The sequence below is a fragment of the Eulemur rufifrons genome, chromosome 7 (genome assembly GCF_041146395.1).
Source record: "Eulemur rufifrons isolate Redbay chromosome 7, OSU_ERuf_1, whole genome shotgun sequence".
Taxonomy (NCBI): Eukaryota; Metazoa; Chordata; class Mammalia; order Primates; family Lemuridae; genus Eulemur; species Eulemur rufifrons.
Window position 1 is genome coordinate 283,692,617 of NC_090989.1, and position 22,392 is coordinate 283,715,008.

Sequence of the window (22,392 nt, forward strand, 5' to 3'; positions counted from 1 at the left end):
CATCTGGACTTCAAAGGCCTGGCATGATGGGGTGACAACAGTCGCCCCCACATTTATGGTAGCCTGAGAAAGGGCCTGGGACATCACGGACAGCAGTCACTGCGGGCCACTGGTCTCGGGCGGTCGCTAAAGTCTGTGCGCATACACACGCACGCGTGCACACATGTGCTCACTCCCCGACTTGTTTACGTTAACTCTGAGGTGGGCACATGAGGGCTTATGACTCCCATTTTATGAATGGGGAAACTGAGGCAGGACCAGAGCTTCTGATCCAGCACCTGTCCACACAGCTGCTCGGGTACGTCCCGCCCCCCACGCCGACTCACTCACCGGGAGTCCTCCTTCTCCCGGAAGGCCAGGCTCGCCAGCCTCGCCAGGTTCACCCTAGGGAGACACAAGACACAGTGAGGCGCTGGTGGGAACAGCGGCCCTGGCGTCAAGCACCCGCCAAATTCCACCTGCAGGCCGCCAGGTACTGGGGACCCAGGGTTAGTGGGATGGCGGCCAGTCGCCAGATGGCTCCCTGGATTGGAGGGGGGCATGTGAGGAGTGTGATGGACGCAGGGAGGGACGTCCAGACTGCAGGAGACACAGCCTAAGAAGGCTTTCCCAAGAACTGTGCCCCGGGGGCTTTGCGGGTTGATGATGAGAAGCAAAGTGGGCAGATGGGACGGTATTCGGGCGGGGATGGTATCTAGGCAGGGACGGCAGGGCAGAGGCAGGGAGGAAGCCACACGCACTCCTCAGGGCCACGGCCACCGGGACGGACATAGGGAAGGGGGCCTGGGCAGGGGCAGCCGAGGGACGGTGGGAGAAAGATGCTGCCACCCCCGTGGGCACGGCAGGGAGTATTTCTCTTTAATTTCCATATCATAAAAAATGAGCAGTGATTGAGAGCTTCTTTCAATTTCATGGCCGATGTCAGAAAGAAAACTCTGGAAACGGCCCACAGGGAGCTCAAGTGCACAGGTGCACGTTCCTGTCTTCCCTCTTGCCCAGAAGAGCAAAGGTCAGTTCTTACAGTCAGGCAGACTCAGCGGCACTGGGGGGCAGGGGCAGTCCCACCCACCATGTGTGCCCACATGCATGCACATATGTGTACGCACACGTATGCACACAGATGCGCACACACGAACACATGCCCACACACACATGCACTCGTGCACATGCCTGGACACACATGCACACAGCCACACACAGGTCCCTCATGTTCCTTGAGTCATCCTGAGGGCTTGGGCCCTAAAATCCGTCAGACCAAACGGGGAGGCCCCAGGTTACGGGAACAGAATTGGGCTGAAGTGGGAACTGCAGGCACAGCGAGTCCAGCACTCCCAGGACTAGACAGTAACTTCCATCCTCACTGAACTTGGGGCGGGGGCAGGGGCCTTGCTGGCGGGGGGCACCATTTGGAAATGCCGCAAAAGGCTGCCACCAGTGAACACGTTGGACTTTCACCTTCCATTTCACCAATCTTCTTCTAAGTTTCAAAATGTATTTGTTGGAATGATTTGGCCATGCCCTTGCACACTTCTGCGCGTACACACGCAAAAACACACATGTATACACATGCATACACACACGCATACACACATGCACTCCTCAGTCACACATCCGCTACTGCAGCAGGCACCGGGCCTTACCTTCTCCCCTACAGCACCAGGATTTCCTATTCCGCCCGGAGGACCTTGTGGCCCGTCAGCACCTGGAGCTCCGGAGGGTCCTCGGGGGCCAGGGGGACCTGGAGGGCCCTAGGGACACGGAGAGGCCATTGAGCCCAGAGGAAATGCAGACTTCCCCAAACGTCAGCCAGCTGCCACGGCCAGGTCTTGGCATCAGGACACACTCACCATCTGGCCCACGTCTCCTGTCTCACCCTTTTCACCTGGGGGGCCTGGCAAGCCCTGGGAACAGGAAAGGTGCAGTGAGGCCGTGAGCTGTCACACACACAGCTCTCACCATCTCCGCCGACACGAGGCGCTGAGCCTCCAAAGGCCCCGGGGCGTGCTGCTGCGCCCACAGCTACCCACGCAGACGTCCCGGTTCCAAGTCTCGGAGCCAGCCCGGGGAAACGATCGGGGAAGAGCGCAAAGATTTATGACAAAGGTGCTTACGGCCAGGCCCAGAAAGCAGTAAAACCTAATGAGCCAACAGCAGGGAAACGCCTGGATAAATTATGTCACCGCCAGATGCCGGGTTACCGCGTAGTGACTAAAAATCATGTTTCCCAAATAAATAAAAAGCCATTTGTTCAAAGCACAGTGAACGACATTCAACGCACCTCAAAACGTAACATGCAGAAAGCAGCGTACAAACTTCCTACATAACATATGACGTGATTCAGATTTTGCAAAACCCAAACAAAATTGCGTACGAGCCCGTGCGTATGTGAAAGCAGGAGTTGAACAGGCATGGGGACGAAATGCACCCAAATGTCCACAGTTTATTTCTAGGCGGCGTTTAGAAGCCATTTGTTTTCTTACAAATAATCAGTTTCCACAGTGAGCATGGACATACACGTGATTGTGTAAATAAGAGCAGTCAATTGGGGATGGCTGGAATTCTGGGAATTTGCAGCACTCTGATCGGACGGGGCCCAGGAGGCCCCTGCAGCCCAGCCAGTGTGCCCATTCTTAAAAAGCCAGGGGGAGAGGGCACAGCCAAGACGCAGGAGGCATCTGAAGAGGACTCGGCACTTACCTGCAGCCCCACTGGCCCGGGGGGCCCAGGAAAACCTCGGGGACCCTCATCACCCTTCTGCCCGAAAAGGCCCTGCTGGCCACGAGGACCTGGCTCGCCGTCCGCTCCCTGCAGGGAAATCATTGAGCCGCGAGTCAGGACCAGTCCCGGGTAACACGGCGGCTTGAGGGGTGCGGGTCTTTCGGAAGGTCACCGGCCGCAGATACTCACGGAGGGGCCTGGCTGTCCGATGGGGCCCTGCGGACCCGTCGGCCCGGGAGGACCCTGTGGGGAGCAAGACAGAAGCGTGGGTCGCTTCCCAAATCTCGGACGAGGCCGAGGGATGGGGCGAACCATGTCCCGAGCTGAGGACAGTCAGCGCCAGAGGCTAATGCACCCGAGGTCATCGGTTCAGACCCCAAAGGTGTCATTCATTGGAGGTAACATCAACACGACGGTGCGGGCCATGCTGCAGGCTCTGGGAAGTCGGCCGGGTTCTTGGTTCGACCCCGAGCACATCATCATGGTGACAGAGGCAGCTGCTCCCAATGTCTCCCGAGAGGCCACCGTGCATCACCTCAGGCCACCACCCACCCACGGCACGAGCACGTGAGACCCCCCTCAACGAGGGTGTGGGAGCACACGGCTCACCCAATGCCCTCACGCCCCACCCTGTGCGCACTCTGCCGCCTCGTGCCGCCCTCCAGAACCCGCCAGCCCAGCGCACGTGGGAGGAGGAAGGCGAGCAGGAGCAGGAGCCCGGCGTGGCGGGAGGGACACAGCCCTGGGGAGGGCCTTCCGGGACCAGGGCTCTTTCCTGCCCGGAATCTAAATATTGGGAGATCAGGAGACACTTCCCACCATTGGGAAGAAGCTGCTAGGAGAGTGACAGGCTTTTGTGAGAACACATGGTATTTCTCATCTAGTGAAAAACTGAAACAGGGAAATTAGCAGGTATTTGGTCAATGGTGCTGACCCTGCCAGAATATTCTGGTTTCTTCAGCCTCCAGGGCCACGAGCAGGTTACAGAACCGAAAACCTCAGGGACACAAATGCCCAGCTGGCTTCACGCCACCAACCCTGGGAATGCCTCCTGTTCATTGTAACACCGAGAGAGTCACTCGCAGACACCACACGCACACGGATGTCCTCCAAACACACACGCTCCAGATTTCAGCAGCGTGCCCTATCCGCCATCAGCCACGTCAGTCGGGACCGCGCCTGGCCCTGAGCACGTGGCTGGCGGTGTGGCACTGCCGCGCTTACCTGCTCGCCTTTGTCTCCCTTGCTGCCCTTCTGCCCCGGCTCCCCGATCTCGCCCTGGCGGGAGACGTGGAAGGTTCCGTTAGGCGGCCCGGTGCCCGCTCAGACCATGCCCGTTCCCCGTGATTAATTCCTCTGGGAAGAACAGCGTCCCCTGCAGGCGGCCCTAGAAGCTTCCCGAGAAGAAATGCTTCCCTACATGGATGTGATTTCCTCTTCAAGACGAGGGCTAAAAGGGACGAGGTCTGATCTGGTCTGACGCAACTCTGACTTGACAATACGGGAAAGGCCACACTGAAATCGCGCTCTTTCCGACGGGACGGCGACCACGACGCCACCACAATAGGCAACGCAGTCACTGTGTTTCCAAAGAAGTTATTAAAACCTTCTCCGGGGCTTCTGTCGGGCAAGCCTGTCTTCCACCGAGATGCAAGGCGCCATCCACACAGAGGTGACAAAGTCAGAAATGTCACCACAGAGTTATCATAAATGGAAAGTTAACTGAAGAGCTAAATCTCGCTGCCTTCATTACAGGAAGTATAAGACAAGGTCCTGCGATAATAGCATCAGGATCATAAAGCACATTCCTAATGACAGGGAGCCCTGATAATTCAAGTGAAGACATTTAAAAATAGATGTGGAGTAAAACCTCATTACAGCGGCTCCGCGGGCTCAGAACGGAAATGATTCAGTGGGGACAGGGAGCATCTGTCTGCTCTGGACACAACAGGGCTTGAGGCAACTTCGAGAGGACACAAGAGGAAAGTGGTTTCCCAGTGTGCCCAGGCAGGCCAGGGATTTCATTTACTGCTGGTCACGTGTGTGCTGCTCTAAATCTTTCTCTAATGCCGGGACTGCAAGGGGGTTACGGGCTGGGTCTGCCAGCTGCCTGCACCCGCGGGCGTCCCACCATTCCCTCTCCCCGCCAGCCTGGCCGGGTGTGGCCGAGCGTCACTCTGAGCTCTTACCTTATCTCCGTCTTCTCCGGGAGGACCCACGGGGCCAGCTGGACCTGGGAGCCCCACGGGACCCTGGAGACCATCTCGGCCAGCGGGGCCTTGTGGGCCCTTCTCGCCCTAGAGGACAGAAGACGCCTGGTCAAACGTGGCTCCAGCGTGGGAACCTCCCACCAGCAGCCCATCACCCCAGAGGGACCCGTGGGCAGGAAAGTGGACGCTCCTGGGAGTGCCAGTCACCATGACCCGGGGTGTTTCAGCCAGAACAGAGCCCAGCGCGGGGCCACAACTTCTGCTGCCTGACTTCACTTAGTCCACACTCATCCCATGAATGGGGAAACTGAGGCACGGTTAGAGCCAGGATTCACACCCAGCCAACCAAATTCCTGAGCCTGTGTCTAGATTATCTAAGCCAGTGACCAGGAGGGCCTGAGCAGCCTCCACCAACTTTCTGGCTCTTTGAATTCTCTGCAGACATCCTCTCTGCACACACACATGGATATGCATGTATACACATACAGACATGCACATGTGCACACACAGAAGTGCAAGCACACGTGCATACATGCACAAACATGCACACTGCCATGTATGTTCACATGCACACATGAACATACATGCACCTCTACATACACGGATATGCATGTACACATGCAGACACGCACATGTGCACACACAGAAGTGCAAGCACATATGCATACATGCACAAACAAGCACATTGCCATGTATGTTCACATGCACACATGAACAAACATGCACCTGCACACATGGACATGCATGTACACACATACAGACACACAAGTGTGCACACACAGAAATGCATGCACACACGTGCACACACAAGCACACTGCCATGTATGTTCACGTGCACACATGAACATACATGCACCTGCACACACACAGGGCATGCACACACGGATGTGCATAGACCCCCTGCTATTGCGCATCCTTATAACTTTGACTCATGTTTTTCCTAACTGCCCCCTTGGCAGTCTCCAGTGACCCCCACCGAGTTTGCTCAGTTTTACCAGCCATCACGTCACCCTGTGAGTGGCTTGAATTTTCTCACCCCAGCAGGAATCCCCTTCCGCCAACAGACACACAGAAAGAGGGCATACCCACTGGGGAGGGGGCACAGGTGAGAAACGTCATTCGGTGTTTGGACCTGAACGTGACCAGCATTGGGTCCTACGTCACTGTCCCCTTGTATCATCCCCTCCCTGCAGGACCCACTTCCAACTCCTCCAGTTCGGTCTCATTCTGACACACTTCTACCCTGCTGGGCCAGAAAATGCCTTGGCGAGGTGCAGGGCTTTCGTGGAACCACCCTGTCCCACGCTGCTGGTCAGGTCGGGAGTTCTTGGAGGGAGACACCCCAACCTTCTCTTGACCTTTTGTTCTCTCTGCATCTGTTCTGGAAGAACAACAAGCTTCTCCCTGGATAGAGCTACTCCGGCAAGGTTTCTGCTTAAATATTTACTCTTGAAACAATGAACTAAGCCGTGTCCCCTGACGCTGTGTGCACTCTGTCCACATGCGCTGAATGACGCCCAACAGGCTCCGGTTTTCCGGCTCGGAATCTGGCCGGATGCTGGGTCACTGCTGGAATGGTAAGATGCCGTGGAAATTGCCGGTAACATATTGGACAGATTCTCAATGGTGCAGACGTTCCCAGCGTGGCTTCAGCGGAGAGCTCTTGCCCGGGGAACACAGGCTGTTCTCTCCAGCCACGAGCCTCTGAGAGCGAAACGCACAAGGCAAATTGCACCTTTCTGGCACAAACCAATCGCTCACGTGCCTAACTCAGACATGCCTGTGTTGACATCTGCAGAATCCTCCAGAACTCAGGCTCGCTGGGCCTCCCGAGTAGAGAAGGAGAAGGGGGCTGAGCTGGCATTGGCCTCCGCAGCTCTCGGAATGCAGGGGCAGGCGGGAGGCCGCAGCGCCATGGGGCAGGAGTCAAACACGGGCCGCGAGAGCCGCTCCTGGACACAGGGTGCTCTGCGGGCTCTCCAGAGAGGGGCTGGCGGGAGGCGCCTTGGCAGGGAGGGGGCTCATCCGCGACGCGGGCAGCTCTTAGACACACTCCTCCCTACTCCTGAGGCTTCACAGAGCTGGCAGGATTCGGGGTTCACCAAGAGGTCGTCGGCTTCTCGTGGGCACAGAGGACAAAGTCCTACTTCCCTTACCCACATCCCACCCTTCGTTGCTGGACACCTTTGCTCCACGGCTGCCTCCAGACCAACAAAGGGGAGTGCCAGTTCCAAACGTCCTTCTTTCTCATCAAAAGACCAGCCATAGGGGTTTGGGCCAGCAGGGAGGAGCGTTCCCACACAGGACAGCTGTGGCCCATCCACACACGTGGCACTCAGAGCGGGGACCAAGTCCAAGTCCACAGGGGACAGACTCTCTCCGTCGGTACATGCAGGTGCGGACAGGCTGAGTCCTGCCAGCATCACGCCCCCGGGCGCCCTCCAGCTCGGCCCCTCGCTGCCAGAACGTGGCCGACACTGGGGCTCCTCCCCACAGACCCCAGTCAGGACGTCTCGGAACACGCACATCCCAGAAGATGATCCCCAATCCCCAGGGAAATACTCGTGGGGCCGTCACAGGGGCAAGGACAAGGCTGGACGTGAGGCCGACCCCAGCACCGCCCAGGGGAGGGCTCCCCCAACCTAAGCTGTACTTACGGGAGCCCCTTTCTCTCCAGCCGGCCCTGGAGGTCCCTGGGGCCCAGGCCTCCCTGGAATTCCGATGGGCCCGGCAGCACCAGCTGGACCTCTCTCCCCTGGAGAGCCCTGGGAGGGGCGAGAAAATGGTCTGTTTCAAAAGCTGTCATACTCCCTGGAAACGACCTCCTGAGGCACCACTCGCTCCCTCTAGAGCCCACAGTGGCTCCCTATGTCCTCTGCGCGCACAATCCACTGGGCCAGCACTGGAAGCTGCGAGCCTTCAGGGCCCTCTTAGCTCTCTCTCGTATTCCAAGCTCACACGCCCCCCGCCCCGACAGCTGACAAGTCTTCCTCACGGGCTTCGTTCAGCGAGCCCCCTCCTCTAGGAAGCCGGCGCCCCTCCCACCTTCAGGACCTGTGGGCATAGAGCGCACTTGCCCGGAGGCAGCACTGCCCGCGGGTGGGCACCCGGCCTGATCTGGGGGTCACACGGCGAGGCCACTGCTGCCCGGCAGGCCGGCCCTCGACTCGGCTTTATGAGGCAGAAGTCCGTGGTGGTGCCACCTGGGGGGCAGGGGCAGCCCCCACGTGGCCCCCAAGTCCTCCAGACCACAGTTAATGGTTGGGGAACATGGAATCCTTAGGCCTCTCATAGCCAGCATCGTAAAGTGGGGAGGGGTCACCTAGTTTGATGGACAGCAAGCCCATCCCCCCTCCACCGACAGGTCTGGGGGACAGGCCTCAAGCCCGCGCGGGCAGCTCCCACCTGGGCACCCTCAGGCCCAGCCCTGCTGGCCAGCGCAGACCTACTCGAGGCCTGTGGGGTCCACCTTGCTCCTCCTGGGAGAGCACTGGACAGGCCTCCCAGGCCTCCCATTGCCCATATGATGTGCCCCTGGGCCCCTTTCTCATCCCAGCTCCCAGCTGGGGACGCACTGAATGCACCCTCCCAAAAGGCAGCTTCTCCCCCAGGTCCTCGGCGGGACCCATGGTGGCCCGGGCAGCTGTGTGCACTCTCGACTCCCAGGACCGCCCTGTCTGGCTGTGGGCGGGTTTCAAGGAAGAGGATGGGACAAAAGGCTTTGACTCACCGCAGGGCCGGGTGGGCCGGGAGGGCCTTCGCTGCCTTTCAGTCCAAGAGCTCCCTGCAAAGCACGATGACGTGGGTCAAAGGCAGGAGGGGAGAGACGCCCCCCCACCAGGGCTGCACGGTGCCCATGTTTACCCCCCGCCTGCCCCCTCACTCACCACTGGGCCGGGAAGCCCCCGATCCCCAGGGAAGCCACGCAGTCCCGGGGGGCCGTCTTTCCCGGGGATGCCGGCAGGGCCTGGGTCACCCTGCAAACAGAGATTAGCTTTTATGGGAGCCAGCGACCCAGACCTCCCAGCAGCCTCTCAGTGACGCCCGGATCAGGGTCTGCTGGGAGCTAGGGCAGGACTTTTGTGCCAAGTCCACCTGGGATGTGGGCTAGATTGGGTCTTCCCCGGCCCCTTGGCATTAAACGAATTTCTGAGTCTCGACTGGATTCGCTGGCAGCCCACGCTCTGGAGCCCATGCCCGGGAGCCACGCTCGTCGGGCTGGCTCTGTGTGCGGATCCGGTCACCCACCAGCCTCACATGCCACTCGCCACCTGCGCTCCCTGGAGCTCCAGGGCCCTTGCCCCGAAGCCCCACAGGGCCACGATGGGCCGAGTGGCAGCTGAGGGTGACCTCTCCCTCTCCCGTGCATCCGCGCTCCTCGGAGACTGTGCCCAGATAAAGGAATCCGTGGCTAAAAGCGCTAAAAGCACTGCCCTAAATGGCCTCATCACACGAGGGACTCGCTTCAAGCCTGAAAGCGCAGCTTCTGAGGGGAGGCACCACCGAGCCTGGGCCTTCCCCGAGATACATTAAGCTTTGTTATCTTCCAGCACTTTCTCTAGGGTCCAACATGGGAGCACAGGGGTCGTCCCAAACCAGCGGGTCAAATGCCGCTGCCTTCCTCCCACTCAGAGCTTTCCTTGTGTCTAAGGTACACGCACACGATCGTGTACACAAATACCCACGTGTGTACACATTCATTCGGGTACACGCATGCACACGTGTGTGCAATGTTTCCTGTATTTCTTTATTTGCTTTGCTATTTTCACATTATTCTTTTATGTAGTCACAGGAAAGGCCGGAGAGCCTGCATTTTCTGCATCTCTGACTGAGGAGCTGAAAAAGGAAGGGCTATTTATACCCACGGTGACATGCAGGAAGCTCCAACCACCCACCTGGAGCCCCCGCACAGAGGGGGCACAAAAAGGGGACAGTTAGGGCTGACACTGAGAGGGCCATAGAAACACATTAGCTTTTCACTTTTATAATTTATTTTTCAGCCTCTTATGGTGAGGGATTTTTTTAAAGGATCATTTTCTACTAAATTTGCCGTGGACACACAGAGTGTAAGAGCTTGTCACTGTTTCTGGGAGCAGGACCTGCCGCAGGGGAAGAGCAGTCTGCAGAGGGGGAGGGTGGTTGTGAACCCCGGGCCCATCACACGCACCCACTGCTGTGCGGGCAGCTCCAGAGCTCGTGTAAATCAAGATAGGAAGACAGGGCTTTAGAGCAAAGTGGCACAAAGCACATCTGTTTGAGGAATTACCCATTTATCAGAAAAGAACACGAGAAAACAGAAATACAGTCCCCAGAGTGATTCCTTAGGAAAAGCCCAGCCTTGACACAGAAGGTTCCAGAAACTTACCTTCGTCCCTTCTTTTCCAGCAAGGCCCGGGAGCCCCTGTTCACCCGGGGGGCCGGGGGGCCCAGGGTGGCCACGCTCACCCATTGGGCCCGTTTCTCCTGTGGGACCCTGGGGGGAAATCAGCGTCAGCCACAGAACGGCTTCAGGTGACTTGAAAGAGGGTGACCTTCCCTTCCCAAATCTCAGGACAGAGGGGAGGCGAAGGGCCCCTTACAGGCCACCGAACCGGCACATTGCTCTGGCAAAACCCAGACGACCAAAGGAAGCCACCCCCGCCTGGCCCCATGCCATGGCCTGGCCGGGCCCTCCCTCCCCCTGCCCAGCACCTGCCGGAAGGCACAGCAAGGCCATGGCTGAATCGGCCACAGGAGGGCTGGCGGGGGAGCCGTACTAGGGTGGGAGCCCACATCCCTTCAGCTCTGGGGCCGCAGCGGGTCCCTGTCTTATTTACCGCTACGTTAGGGTTGACCTTTGCAAGAAGTAAGTCCACCGCTTCCCCACTGTGGGGCTGAGCTGTCAGTCCTGGCGCTGAGCCACTCCTGTCATTGACCCGCCAGCAGTTAGAGCCACAGGCCCGGGGCCCTGGCAGGATGCAGTGGCAGGAGAGTTCGGCTGCCCCAGGTGGACGCCCACAGCAAGGACAAGTGGACACAGCTGGGTCTGTTCTGGGGCGAAGGCCCCGCCCCTGAGCCTGGCCCGGCCCCAGCCCACGAGCCTCAGACAGGTGTCTGCGCTCGGCCTGCTGGGTCCTCAGCGCGTGTTCAACACACGACTCGCTCTCTGCTCCCAGTACGGGTTCTGTGTGGGGCGAACCTCCTCGTGTTAACGAGTGTTACGGGACTTAATATTTTGTCCCAGCACCTGCATCCCCAGAATCGTGGGGGAACTGACGGCTGGGCCACAGCCCTCCCGTGCAGGTGGGTGGCACAGAGGACCCGGGGTCCAGGGAGGAGGTATCTCACCTGAGGGCCAACCACGCCTGGGGGCCCCGGAGGGCCGGTCTTGCCTTGGAAGCCCTGCGGAGAGAGTCCACACTGAGACTGCTGGCGGGCCCACGCCGCCCCCACCCGTCCCCAAACAGCGCACGTCCCAGACTTCTCCGAGAGGGCCCGTCCCCGTCCCAGTTGTGACTCATTTCATGAAGCTAATGACGCCAGGCAGTCGGGCTCTCCAGCAGCTTCTCCACCGCCATTCCTGTGCTACAACTGTTCGTCTTCGCATGTCACTAAGCGTTCATGTTCTGAGCAGACGCGGTGCCGTTCCTAGACTTGGGAGCTACCTCTGGGCTGTTTCTCATTAGTGGCTTTGTGGGACTTGCCTGCTTTTGTCATTAAATGCCTCTGACGCACGACAGGTGACTTTGCCAGCATGTTGCTCTGCGTGGACTTGGAACAGGCAGGAGCGAGGCCTTGCTGCCTTCGCACCCGCAGCCTGGCTGTGTTATTTTTAGCCGGATTCAACAGGAGTGTCTCGTCTCTGTACGTTCTCGTGTGTGCAGCAATCCTGGCTTGGTTTTGGGTATCTGCTCTGATTTCCCCGCTCTCTTTCAAAGGAGAAAGAGCGAGAACCTTGGGCAATGTGAGAGTAATTTCTGGGCATGTCTGTAGAGCACGGCAGGTGTCAAACAAGATGCCATCTGCAGGTGCCACCTGACACTTGCGGGGACATGCAGATGTTCTGCCTGGAGGCCTGAGAGGGAAGCTCCAGACTCTGGAGGAGGAAGCGGCTGGCTTTGCGGCCACAGCGAGGACTGGAATGTGAGCCAAGCCAGCCGCGGGGCCCGCGGCCTCCCCGTGCTGACGGCTGGCGTGCTAGGGCCTGAGACTCCACACTGCGCTGCTGAGTGCGGGAACCAGTGGCAGATTCAGCTTCTCTGCAGATTCTAGGAGGGCCGTTCCCTCTAAGCCCAGCTCAGCTGTGTACAACCGGCTAGAACGATCATTTTAATGTGGTATTCTCCGTAGCTTGCACTTACAGGGTCAGAAACAAGGGGTGGCGGACAGGTTGGACTCCTGCTCAGCGGACCAGGGGAGGAGTGACATCGGGTCACTCGGCAGCAGGCTCGGTTAAGTCTTGCTACTGTCAGGGTTAACCGCGGAAACGAGAAAGGCCTCCCCTCTGGCCCCCAGCCATCCACAGCTGCTGAGGATGGATCTGTCCTCAGCCGTTTGCTGAGAATAGGCTTTCGGGCCACATTCACAAGAAGCCAGGGCCACTCGTGTTTTCATTTCCAAAAGAAAGAAAGAAATCAACACCCCAGGGAAGATCTTTCTGGAAGTCTTGCCTGGACTAGCCCATGGAGGAAACTTTATGTCCCAGGTTGGTCTCAGAGACAGGGGTGTCCACCAACATCATCCCAGCACTCCTGTGCCCAAGGAGGCAGCTGGGGGTGGCAGAAGGTAGCTGGAAAGTCCAAATCTAACTTGCTGAGCAAAGACAAGCAGCTTAATTATTTTACCAGCCTCTTCCCAGAGTAAGTCAGAGGGAGAAAAGCATACAATATGCAAAACCTTCTATCTTGTCTCCTTGCAAAGGCATTAGATAAAAATATGCAAAGCTCAGAAGAAATGTTTTAATTTTTCTCCATAAACAAAAGAGCACAGTAATCCCCATTTATCAGCCAGCACCGCTACGCAGAACACCGGTGAAGGCATAATTAAAAGAGGTTTCAAGACAATGAACCAAAGACAGACAAAAGGGATTTTTTAAGAAGCAGGTACCCAGAATATATTAAATATGGCATTCCAGAGCCCGTTTCACGAGAAGGCCGACTTCTGCTGGGAGAGTGTTTTGTAGACTTTGGCCACTAAGAAACTGGCTGCGGAGACAAAGGGGAGACCCTGACACCCCGCTGTGCCTCCAACTCTCCTTGCAGGCAATGCAATGCGTGCATCCACGCACTTCATCCTTTGAATGGGATGAAGCAGGTGTAAGCACAGGGATGGGACACAGCACGGTGACAAGAAAGTCACCCAGCACCACAAGTCCCCAGGTATTCAAAGCCTGGTGCCCCGAGGCTGCAAGTGCCACCAAGGGTACAGGTGTGCCAAAGCCCTTTCCCAGGGCATGCCTGCAGGGAACTGAGCTGGATGCCAAACAGTGGACGGGGCCAGGAAAGGACCATATTTCTGCTAAATGCCTTTTCCCCCAGCTGAAAATGTTGGGGTCATTCAGTGTCTAGATGATACAGCCCATAACGTGCATTTCTAAAGGCAAGGGCAAGGTCGAAGGTGAGCCTGTGATCGCAAAGATGCTGAACACGTGCACCCACTGTCCCCAACTTTTTTGGAAGACAACTTTTCCATGAACGGGGGTGGGGGATGGTTTCAGGATGATTCCAGTGGGTTATGTTTATTGTGCAGTCAAACCTCTCTGCGAATGACCATCTGCGTTTGCAGCCACTCCCCAGCGCTGGCATCACCGCCTCAGCTGCACCTCAGATTGGATGCCACCTAGATCCCTCGCATGCGCAGTTTACAGTAGGGTTCGCGCTCCTATGAGAATCCAATGCCACCACTGATCTGACAGGAGGCGGAGCTCATGCAGTGATGTGAGCGATGGGGAGCGGCTGTAAATACAGATGAAGCTTTGTGTGCTCACCTCCTGCTGTGCAGCCCGGTTCCTAACAGGCCACAGACTGGTACCGGTCTGCAGCCCGGGGCTTGGGGACCACAGATGTGTACAGCCAAGTGCCCAGAAAAAGGCCAAATTTCAGCCGGACTGGGCACCTGTCTTCTATACTATGAAAGAGGAAGCTGAGGCGCCCAATCCCCCGGACTGGAGCTGGAACGACCTGGATCAACGTGGCTGCGCTAGCACTAGGCCCAGCATCAAATAACTGAATGACACAGCCCAAAACGAAGACCCTTTTCCGATTAAAACACATGTCGTTCAAGCTAGGTCGCAGTCACGGTCATTCTAGAGGGAGACAGAGGTTGGAGGCACAAGGTTTTGGTCACCCATGATATTTAGTTTGCGTCTTGGTTTTCAATGTGACTTCTGGCCAAAGTTGCCACGACCAGCAAAAAGACAGCACCTGCCTTCTGCATAGAGATGTCACAGGGCACCGCATGGCTGTTCTGTACTAGCTCTCCCTGCACGGCCTGACCCGGGTTCACAGGAGACAGCCTGGCCCCTGAGAACCTTCCCCAGACACCAGGCTCTCCCAAGCCGAGGGTCCCCCAGGCCACGCCGGGCAGTGGGGCAGCGCCCACGTGCTGGCATGTGGGAAACCAGCCAGCGAGGGTGACAGCCCACACACCCCGGCACCATGACACTCACCGTCTCGCCTCTCTGTCCAGGGTGTCCTGGGAGCCCGTCCTTGCCCGGGGGGCCCTGAAGAAAGAAGCAAAGACGTTTCTCTCAGCTCTGAGAAGCGCCCACCTTGGGGATTTAATGCCACGCCCGGCAACCGTTTCACTTCCCCTCGGAACAGCCTCTGAGAAAGGCAGTCACCCAACAGTCACAGTGACAGTGATGACCAAACTGGGCAGTAGGGAGCAGCCCGTCCCAGGTGCCCCACCCCACTGAGGGACGTGCTGTCACCGTCCTCATCTCCCAGGGGAGAAACGGAGGCAGAAGAGCCAGGCGACTTCCCAGGTGCCCTGGGACCCACGTCCATCTGGCTCCAAAGTCAAACTGCCCCCACCCACCGCCCTCCACGACCTGCTCGGCAACAAGCCCATCGGCAGGTGTTTTTTCTCTTTAGGGGCTTTTAGGGAAAACACACTGGACCCGGTGTAAGTCAAATTGTGCCCCCAAAAGAAACGCTGAAGTCCTAACCCCTAGAAACCGTGAACGTGACCCCACTTGAAGCAGGGCCTTTGCCAGTGTAATGGAGTCAAGATGACGTCAGACCGGATTAGTGTGGGCCCCAACCCAGCCACCGGTGTCCTTATAAAGAGAGAGGTTTGAAGACACAGAGAGACAGAGAGGAGAAGGCCCCACCAGGGTGACGTGTCCACAGGGGCACCGAGGACTGGCTGCAACCCCAGACTCCTAGGAGGCGACACTGACCCTGCCCGGAGCCACAGAAGGAACCAACCCCCGACACTGTGATGTCAGACTTGTGGCCTCCGGAACTGCGAGACAGTCATTTCTGTCTAGCGGAGGAAAGCGTCTACACACAGCTGTCCAGTGCAGAGGGCCGTGGGCAGCCTCAGCCCAGTGGGGGCCTTTCTTGCTGGCCCCGCCAGGGTCACCTCCTGCCTCCCTCTGCCCAGCTGCCCGCCGTGAGGAGCTCTGAGCTGCCGCGGGAAAGACAAGCATGCCCAGGACATGCCGACACCCGCGGGGCCAACCGTGCCAGCCCAGCGAGGAAGTGCGTTACTTACAGGGGGGCCCTTTGGTCCAGGAAACCCCGTGGGTCCTTGGGGTCCGTTGGGTCCCTGGGGACAGAGAATGGCCGGTTTGAGGACAGAAACCCTCCCTCTCCCCAGCAGCTCCCACTGCCGTCTGCCCGCCTGGCTGCTCTCTGAGAGCTGGTGTCACTTCCCACCGCCCCCCAAGTCCTTCCTCTGCCATCCCAACCCCGCCCTCGTGGCAGAGAAACAGGGGGCCCAGTCAGGGTGCCGAGGGGGCCAGGCCACAGGACAATACTGCAGGGCCCACCTCCTGTCATCCCAGCCACCTCCCAAACCCCAAGACCGGGGCTGGGGGGCGGCATCTCACACCAACAGAAGAGTTCGCTCCCGGGGACCCACCCCCAGGACTGCGGGAAAACCCTCTCCTCCGCAGGGTCTGGCTGCACCCCCTCCCCCAGGCCAGCCCAGATGGCCGTGCAGAGGGGCCGAGTGACGCAGGCTGCCTCCTGGGTGACATCCCCAAGGCTCACGACGCTTACCCGTTCACCGGGAGGGCCGGCCGGGCCATCACCTCCTGAGTTGCCCTTGGGAGGGAGGGAGAGAGAGAAAAGCTTCTTATCGTAATCAGTTGGATGAAAAGACTCCAGCCCGTGACTCATAGAAACCTCCGGGCCCAGCACTGGCTGTGAGCACCTCCCAAGGTTGCCCTGGCCCTGGGTGAGGGCAGAGCGCCCGTGCTCATCAGCGGCTCCCAACGCGGGACCGTTCCCTGCCTGCAGCGTGCAGCTGATGATGAGCGGACTGCAACGGGGATCTGATATTTCCAGAACAGTCTTCCGAGCCAGAGGAAGGCTGTGCTCTAGCCAGGAGGCACGGCAAGAAGTCAGGCGAAGGCAGAGCACAGGGATCTGCCGCAGCCGCCCCACGGGACGGCAGCCGTGCCAGGTTCTCACAGGTGAGCGTCAACTCCCAGGGGACGCGAGACCCACCCCAGGGCTCGTCGCAGAAGCACCTATGGGAGCCCCGGGCGCTGCCTTCTGGTGGGCCAGGGGCTGGGCCCGGGGGCAGGCTCCTCGTCCGGAATCCATGGGAGCCCGTCCCAGACCCCGGGGCACAGGCTGCTCGCTGACACGCACACGGCAGGCTCGGGCTCGGCGTGCCAGAAAGCCCTTTCTTTGGGTTTCTGGTAAAGGTCTCTGTGCAGCTTTCAAACCGCTTTTCAAAGAAAGAAACAGGGCCTCCCCACCAGGCCTGGCGAGGCCACCTTCGGGCCCCGACGCTGCCGCCTCTGAGGTGCCATCGTGAGCAACCCAGTCCTGCTCTGCCCGCAGGGCCCGCGCCTGTGAGCGTCACCCTCAGCCCCTCGATTCGATTTGACCCGACTCATCTAGAAGCCGCTGGAGGGGACGAGCTCCTTAAGTATACCCCCAAAAAGTCTATTTTTGTTTTCAATGAAGAAGGCCGTGGACACCCCCAGGGTGCTCGATGTCTCAGGTGGCAGCACTGTGACCTTGGTCCCCGCCCACTACAGAGGAGACCAGGACATACCTTGGGGCCGGGCTTCCCAGTGATGCCCCGGGGGCCTCTCTCGCCCCTCGGACCCTGGACAGCCGGGAGAGAAGAGAGGTCACCTCAAGGCCTGCAGACTCGAGACACTGTCCCCGCTCCCCCCACATGCTCCCGAAAACGTGCTCCCGGCTCCCACAGCGGCCCTCAAGACAACAGACATTACCGTTGGGCCTCGCTGCCCCCTCGGTCCGGGCTTCCCGGGGATCCCCTGGAATCAGAGAAGGGGCCGGTCAGTCACGCTCAAAATGCCTGGCACCGCGCTGTGGCAGCCCTCGCCTGGGTCACTTAGAGACTGAGTCCCAGCAAGGCCACGAGGGACACAGGCCTTCCCAGCCCCTGCAGCAGCCTTGTTTTAGCAGGAGCCTCACCAGGGCAGGGACGCCCACCGCCCACCCCGCAGCCCCCTGAGAACCCAGTTCTATCCCTGCAGCCCGGCAGGCCTTTCGACCAGCATCCGGGCTCCTCTCCTTAAAGCATCTCCTCACCCCTCCCTCCCCGTCTTCCTCCCTCCCTCTCTGTCTCCCCTCCTCGGCAGGAGGGAAATCATTATTGCAAGAAAAGAGAAGAAAGTCAACCCCTTTCATACATAATTTACTTTTGCTACAGTTAAGAATATTAGCCATTAAATTTTCAGCAAGCTCTGTACATGGAGAAACTTGGAATTTAATATATAAATCATGTATCTGAGAGTCACGTGCTTCTCCGCTAATAGAATTGAGACTCCTTTATCTGTTGTTGTTTTGCATTTTCCAAACCACAGAAAGCAAATGCACTGCATTTATTTTTCTCCAAAGCAAAGACACGATAGCTGGGAATGCAGTTTCCCTGCGGAGTGGGGGCAGGGAAGGCACCTCCCAGCTCCTCATCCTGAATCCTATCCAGCTGCTAACGAGAGAGCCGGGCGGATCCGTGTCACCAAAGGCCGCCTGATAAGTTTCCTCGCACCACGTTGCATTCATTTGCTGCCAGAATCAGAACCGCTTTCTGGAGTCTCCCATTTTGAAATGCATTTAATAAGGCCATTTATAATGATGAATTAATTATGTTGCTTTTTAACGACACACTCCGGTTCCACCGCTTCAATTACATGGCAATGTCCTTTGCCTTCAAATAAATATTTGCATGTGAAAGTTATGTGAAACATCTGCTTTCTTCAGCGACAGACGTTTCTCCCGCGTGGACGCCCATGACCAACCTGGCTACTCCCCGGCACCTACGGACAAGCCCCGGCTGCCAGGTCTCCTCGCCCCCAGCCTCTGCCAAAACGAAACCCCTCGATCCTCAGCTGGCACCACAGGACCGAACCGCGGCCCTGATCCTGCAGCACGAAGGCTCTCAGCTACGTCCACGCTAACCGTGCCCAGGCAGAGGCACCAGGGCCTTGGCGGGGGCAACGCGGAGTCTCCGCCGCACATTCTGTCTGGGCCTCCCGGGCAGCATCTTGCTCACCAGCTCTCTGGCCCAAGCCAAGGAGTTTCGCATGCCGGTGACGGGAGCTGTGGAATAGAATGTGCCCCTACGTCTGCCTAACAGACTCCTAACACCTGCTTGTGAGTGCCCGTCCTCTTGTCCCCGCTGGGAAGGAACGCACAGCCCAGCAATGCCCTTGCAGATGCTCTCCACTCGAACTGAGAAGCCAGACACGGGCTGCAGACGTCTTCAGGCGGCGGGCAGGTACATCCAAGGGCTGGTCTTCCCCTCCCCAGCAGGGCCCCGGCACGAGACAAGGACGTCAGAAGTTCTCACTATCTGAGCGGAAGAACCGCCTCTGTGCGAAACCCGGGTTGTGAGGTGCCAGGCCCGAGGGCTAAAGGAGCCCGCCCGCGACGGCGAAATCAGCCCATCAGGCTCAGAACGAGAGCCGGCGCCTGGAGGCTTCGGGGTGACCTGAGGGGAGCCTTCAGCTGGCGAACAGAAGAGGACAGGCCGGCCCCTGCGGACAGCGGAAGGGCCAGCCCAACCCAGCGCACTGAGGCCGCCACCCTCTCTCATTGCCCAACCTCCGCACAAGGCAACACTCCGTCCAGAAACCTGCCCGTATGTCAGACATCTGTCCGCAGTGACGACCCCCCAGAAGGCTCCCAGGGCAACAGCTGTGCTCAGTCTCCCGAACACCGCGGGGAGGGCGCAGACGGCCAGGCTCCCGCCCAAGGGCATTGCCCTCCAGGCCACGTGTGTATGAGGAGGTGGACGCCTCGTCCCTCCACCTGAGGGCTGTGCTGCAAGTCGTGCCACGCATGGAGCGGCCAGGGCTGGACACCAGACACCACAGAGCAGCCATGACCAGCTTCCCTTGTGTCTGGGGCATGCGGGGCCTGGCAGGGGCCTGGCAGGTTTTGGCTTGAGTCAGGCTCTGTGTTTTGTCTGGTGACCCCAGCGCAGATGCCGGACAATAGCCAGGAGGGCCCTAGGGGTGCCCAGAGCATCCGTCCAAACCCCTGGCTCAGGGACCGGGAGGCTGAGGTGCCAGAGGGCAAAGCGCGGGGGGCAAGCGGAGTCTCTGGCTACTCCACGTCACCTAATGGGGCCTCGATCTCTGGTCCTACGTGGTCCTCCACAGAAGGGGTTTGTGGTCAAACCACATTACCAGCCGCTGAAGGTCACGTCCCTGTCCTGGAGACACTCACTGCCGTGCAGTGGGAGAGGTCCCGGGTGGGGGAGCCGTGCGCCTGGTCACCCCAGCAGTCCCCAGGCTTCCCAGAGGGCACCCACGAGTATTGCAGAGGACAGTCTCTCCCCAGAGACACCAGTCAGGCCATCTCCGGAAGGAAGAGTGACAGACAGATGGGCAGAGACAGACGGACAGAGGACAGACGGGTACATGAGTAAACGACAGCTAAGCAGAGACAGGCAGAGGAACAACAGAAGGGAGATGGGTAGACGGAGACACGGAGACAGATGTGACAGTCTCCTGGTCTGAGCTGTGCCCTTGGACAGTCCCTGGTGGCCTGTTGTGTGACTCTGGCAGAACACGTTTGCTCTCAAGGTCCTGGCTGTCTCCGTGTCCCTCTCCCCGCCTGTAAGGGAGCGCATGGCCTCTGCTTTCAACGTGACCTTCACCAGGAGCCCCGAGCCTGAGGCGGCCCTGCAGCCCCAAAACTCCACCTGCGGCAGAACAACAGGGGGCCCAGCAGGATGGGCGGACAGGCCCCAGGCTTGGGTTGGGGGTGTTGCAGCCTGTGAGAGCCACTGTCCTTCAGGCACAGATCCTACCCGTGCCTGCTCTGCATGTGTCTGCTCAGCACGCCACACGAGTGTGGACACGGCCGAGGGGGCCGCCGTGCTCCTGTCTTCTCGCCTGGCCACGCTCAGGCACCGTGACCTTGTTGAGGAGCGTCCCGGGCAGCTCCTGCGTGCAGGCCTGGGCAGCGGGGACGCCAAAGCAGGGAGGACACAGCTGCCCAGCGCGCCTCGCTCGGGGGAGAACAAAGGGTGACCAAATGTGTCGCACTGGCGGGGGTTCGCGGCAGTGGCAGCTCGCCAACGGGGAAGGACTGAATCGGGACCAGGGGAGGCAGTGGGACATTCAGAGACAGAAAAGAAAACTCCTTTTCTATTTGCTTTTAAAAATAGCTTAGAGGAAAAGTCCACTTGGATAGAAAGGGAGGAATCCGGTTTCCACTAATGGCCTAGAAGAGCTTTCTGGATCGCGGCGCTTAGCAGAGAGCTCTACTTTCTCAGCACTCTCCCTCCCTGGCCTCCGCCTGCCCGTCACATCACGGCCGGCCCAGAGCCCGGAGCGCATCGCCTGCGCCTAGCGCCAAAGGTCCCGCGCTCACGGCTGGCAGCAAAACAGTGAGACACAAGCAGGTCACTGACTGGAGAACCAGCTGCCAAGCACCAAGGCCCAGAGCAAGCCACCCACGCAGCGCCCAGGCTGTCCTTACCCTGCCGCCCTTCTCTCCGTTGGCACCAGGAAATCCAGGGAATCCAATGGAGCCCTGAAAGACAGTCGGGGCAGAGGCATGAACGTGGGGCTGGAAGACGGGTCACGTGGCACGTGCCACCCGGGGGAGGAGTCTGTTACGGTACACGGCCTCTGACCCCAGCGCCACCCGCCCACCTAACACCCACCCACCACACCCTCCGCCCGCTTGCCCACCCTCCCATCCACTTACCCACCCATCTATCCACCCACCCACTCGCCCACCCGTCCACTTACCCATCCATCCATCCGCCCACCCACTCGCCCACCCTCCCACCCACTTACCCACCCATCTATCCACCCACCCACTCACCCACCCGACACCCACCCACCCATCTATCCACCCACCCACTCGCCCACCCTCCCACCCACTTACCCACCCATCTATCCACCCACCCACTCACCCGCCCGACACCCACCCACCCATCTATCCACCCACCCGCTTGCCCGCCCGACACCCACCCACCCATCTACTCCGTAAGTAACTTGCTGAGCATTTCGCAGACTTCACATCCCAAACCCCAAACAGAGTCTCAGCCACCCTCCCCCACACCGTGTCTGTGAAATGCTGGCAGGTGTTTCGGGGGGAGAAGGGGACGGACGCTACTAAGATTAACTGAGAGAAGACGTGAGTCTCACATTGTGACACTGTTTGCTGTGCCTTGCTGCCACGTTTTGCTGTCTTCCCACAATACCGCTAAAGACGCACGTTGGCTTGCAGAGCCAGAAACGAATGCAAATCTATGCCTCGATTATGGCATCTAACAGCTATTTAGTTCTAGAAATCTAGGTGCACAGACAAAAGGTGAACTTAAGGACTTTGCTCTGGCAAATACGGAAACATCCCCCACGTGGGGGAAGAGGCGCAGAGAGACCCGTCGGAGGCCCGCCCGCCTGCCCACGACGCCGGCGCTGGTTACAGCCCTCGGCAGCCCTCTGCCCTCTGCGGGGCTTCAAATCCTAAAATCCTGACCTGAACTCGTGTCTATATCCATCAAGAGCTCCCAGATTTCCAAACCCTGTGCTTCTCACAGCGGGCTGAGCTCAGCCAGCCACACGCACGCCCTCCTGCCAACCCGGGCAGGACACTGGACAGAGAAATGCCCCGAGCAGGGGACGCAGAGCTCAGGTCAGGACCTGGGTTGTGTGTGCCAGCCCAGCACTGCCTCCGGTCCTGCCCGAGGACACGCCTGCCATTTCCAAGTCCTGCCCCTTTCCAAAAAGCTGCCTGAACTTGACGGGTACCCTCTCATCTCTCTCAAACGTTTCCTCTTCTCTCCTCGCCTCTCCCAAAGGGACAAG

The 22,392-nt window shown here is 58.9% G+C and overlaps 1 protein-coding gene across 2 annotated transcripts in view; it reads right to left on the bottom strand.

Moving 5' to 3' along the window:
* COL5A1 (collagen type V alpha 1 chain) overlaps positions 1–22,392 on the bottom strand; it is a 153,850-nt gene that overhangs the window by 25,306 nt on the left and 106,152 nt on the right. For both annotated transcript variants that reach the window (XM_069477046.1, XM_069477044.1), the window contains exons 32-49: positions 21,053–21,106; positions 17,329–17,373; positions 17,145–17,198; positions 16,136–16,180; positions 15,627–15,680; positions 14,575–14,628; positions 11,256–11,309; positions 10,294–10,401; positions 8,816–8,905; positions 8,659–8,712; positions 7,586–7,693; positions 4,908–5,015; positions 3,943–3,996; positions 2,908–2,961; positions 2,698–2,805; positions 1,848–1,901; positions 1,641–1,748; positions 331–384 (exon numbers count right to left, since the gene is read on the bottom strand). In XM_069477046.1, the coding sequence (XP_069333147.1) occupies positions 331–384; positions 1,641–1,748; positions 1,848–1,901; positions 2,698–2,805; positions 2,908–2,961; positions 3,943–3,996; positions 4,908–5,015; positions 7,586–7,693; positions 8,659–8,712; positions 8,816–8,905; positions 10,294–10,401; positions 11,256–11,309; positions 14,575–14,628; positions 15,627–15,680; positions 16,136–16,180; positions 17,145–17,198; positions 17,329–17,373; positions 21,053–21,106 (1,260 nt within the window). The remainder of the gene's footprint in view (positions 1–330; positions 385–1,640; positions 1,749–1,847; positions 1,902–2,697; positions 2,806–2,907; positions 2,962–3,942; positions 3,997–4,907; positions 5,016–7,585; positions 7,694–8,658; positions 8,713–8,815; positions 8,906–10,293; positions 10,402–11,255; positions 11,310–14,574; positions 14,629–15,626; positions 15,681–16,135; positions 16,181–17,144; positions 17,199–17,328; positions 17,374–21,052; positions 21,107–22,392) is intronic.